Here is a 2,569-nt window from a genome sequence, read left to right on the forward strand (position 1 = left end):
GGAAAAGAAAAAGAATGCAGTAGCAAAAAGGAAACTGAGTGCACAGGAGATTGCGTCCTGGAAGACGGAGTTTGCAAGCCTAAAAAGAAAGGAGAGGGAGAAAACAAAGAAAAAGATGGGAAAGCAGCTTCAACTTGTGCAGGAGAAGACGAAAAAACATGCGGCACTACCCAGGGATGCAAATAGGAGAATAATGCTTGCAAGGATTCCAGTTTCCTCCTCAATAAGAAATTTGCTCTGAGTATGGCCAATGGTTTTTTTCGAATGGAAGCATTTTAGAATTATAAGGATATGTGCTCAATTTTATGTAACTTATTTAATTTTGTGGTCATTAGTTATGACTATAATAAAAATATTATTAACGATAAGTATGCACACATTCTAATTCTATAATAGTTGTTGTAGTAAAGACAGAAAAGAAAGCTAAAATACATATACTTAAAACAATTTAGTGGTCTCAGCAGGTGTAAGTGACTGAAAATGAGAAAAAGAGAAGTAAAAAAATGTTTTAAAAAGGACGGAGAGCGGAAGACATATTATGTAAAGTGTCCAGCGCCAATATGAGGGAGAATACCATTATCGCACAGAAAAGGAAGTGTGTGAAAAAAATGAGAATATGGAGTTCATTTGTCGTAACAAGTGGCCTTGCTTCTTCACCTGAAACAACACCAGCAGGCGAAACTGCTGATGATACCTCCAGTACAAAGTAGTATGAACAGAACAACAAGACGCGTATATGAAACATCGGAGTATCTCTAAGAATCCGGTAGAATTACTGCTGATACACCTCCAATTCCGTATTTTTATACAGGAAAAACATTGAGACATTACAAGGAGCGAAAGCTACGTATAAAGGTTACTGCAGATGAAAAAATAATAAATTATATTAACAAGGCAAAGGCATGAAAAAGTTACGAGCAATATACAAATTATTGATCCTTAAACAGTCCAGAAGTATAGTTGTAAAGAAAGAAGGAGAAAAGAAATATGTCAATCATATCCGGTATGAGCGGCAGAACCACCTGTTTATTACACCATCATGTAATGGCGTACTGATAACCAACGGAAACAACATAAGAACACAATATTTGAATTTCCAGGTATATAAATAAGCGTCTTTTTTCAAGAATAGAACGGCTAAAGTTTTTTAACTTTCTCTGGAGTGTGATATCCAGTTTCGAAAAAAAAAAGATTGGAAAAAATCGATTTAAAACGGAGTGACAGTACCTTTTACTGAGTATTCATAAATTATAGAGGGGAAATTTTGATAGATGAAACACAAGTTGAAGCATAATTTTATAAATGAGTTTAATTTGGAGATTGAAGAGTTAGGGAATTTCTAACGGCAAAAAATAAAAGCGCATCAGGGCACAAACCTTATTTATATTCGCAGTCAAAAAATACTCACTGCCACGAAAAACTTTGCAAAGGGATATGATATTTTTTTCCTCTACGCCATAATGTTTACCAACTCAACAATTTGCGTTTCAAAAAAGCAAATTACACTAATAACCCAAGAAGAACATGCGCATGACCAAACAAGCACCAAGGCTGGAATCAACGCTACCACTCTTTGTAGCGGCATTAGCAACGATAAGCTGTGGTGTCCAAGCCGACAATTCAGTAGGCCTGAAGCAGAGCGTATGAGCCCCGATTTGTAAAACGTCGGAAGAACTTGGCGAGATACCTGGCGACACCTTACACCACGCGCAATCACTCTTGGCGCACATTAAAACCATGCGGATCGCAGCGGCGCGCAGTGGCATCTATGCACTGAAAAATATCGGCACACCCAAAGAACTGAAAGGCACACTGCTTCAAGATTACTTCACTAGGCGTGCCGACAAAGCCATGGCCCACTACAAGACTACGGCGATCGTACTTCAGCATAAAGCGGCGAGCAAAGCAAGTTACCTCAAAGGCAGGATCGATGAATACCTTAATCTACTAGAAACAGCGAAAACTGGCTCTAACGCCTGCTTGCTACAAGGCGACAGCGACTGCGCTGCTGCAAACAGAATAGGGGGAGAGTTACAGAATGTGAAATGCCGGCTGAAGCCACCAGAGGTAAGCGCACAGCAACGGACCGCATTAACGATAACGGCGGCGGGTTTCACATCGCTACGAAACAACGACGACAAAACTTCAAACGCTCAACCAGCCACAAGCGGCAAACGGTGTTTACTGCTGTCAAGCGTTCAGACAAACGGGTACGGGCAAACAAACGCGGCAGCCGCAACCGCGACCGAGGTCATGGGTGGTTATATCAAAATACCGCACACAGACGCAAAAGTGACGCTAGTAGCATCGGCCGAGCTACATACGGCAGAGGCGAACCAGCATGTGCACTGTACGGAGACGCATAAAGCCATACAAACAACGGCCATAACCACGCTGACTGCAAAAATGAGACCTCAGATGCAAACGACAGACAAGATATCAAGTCTGCAATCACGCACCTCTGCGGCACAAAAGCTCAAGCTGAGGAGAATATTGTGGACGGACAGCTAACCCTTATTCTAGGTGACAAAACTTCTGCCAAACTAGCAGCCGCCGAACACGAAGTAAA

The 2,569-nt window shown here is 41.4% G+C and overlaps 1 pseudogene across 1 annotated transcript in view; it reads left to right on the plus strand.

The window, feature by feature from the left end:
- Positions 1-1,602: 1,602 nt before the first annotated feature.
- Positions 1,603-2,569, plus strand: part of TEOVI_000760500:pseudogene — a 1,447-nt pseudogene continuing 480 nt past the window's right edge. The window contains 2 exon segments of the mRNA in view: positions 1,603-2,394; positions 2,397-2,567. Of these exon segments, the coding sequence occupies positions 1,603-2,394; positions 2,397-2,567 (963 nt within the window).

The sequence above is a fragment of the Trypanosoma equiperdum genome (genome assembly GCF_001457755.1).
Source record: "Trypanosoma equiperdum strain OVI genome assembly, contig: ctg_1777, whole genome shotgun sequence".
Lineage (NCBI taxonomy): Eukaryota > Euglenozoa > Kinetoplastea > Trypanosomatida > Trypanosomatidae > Trypanosoma > Trypanosoma equiperdum.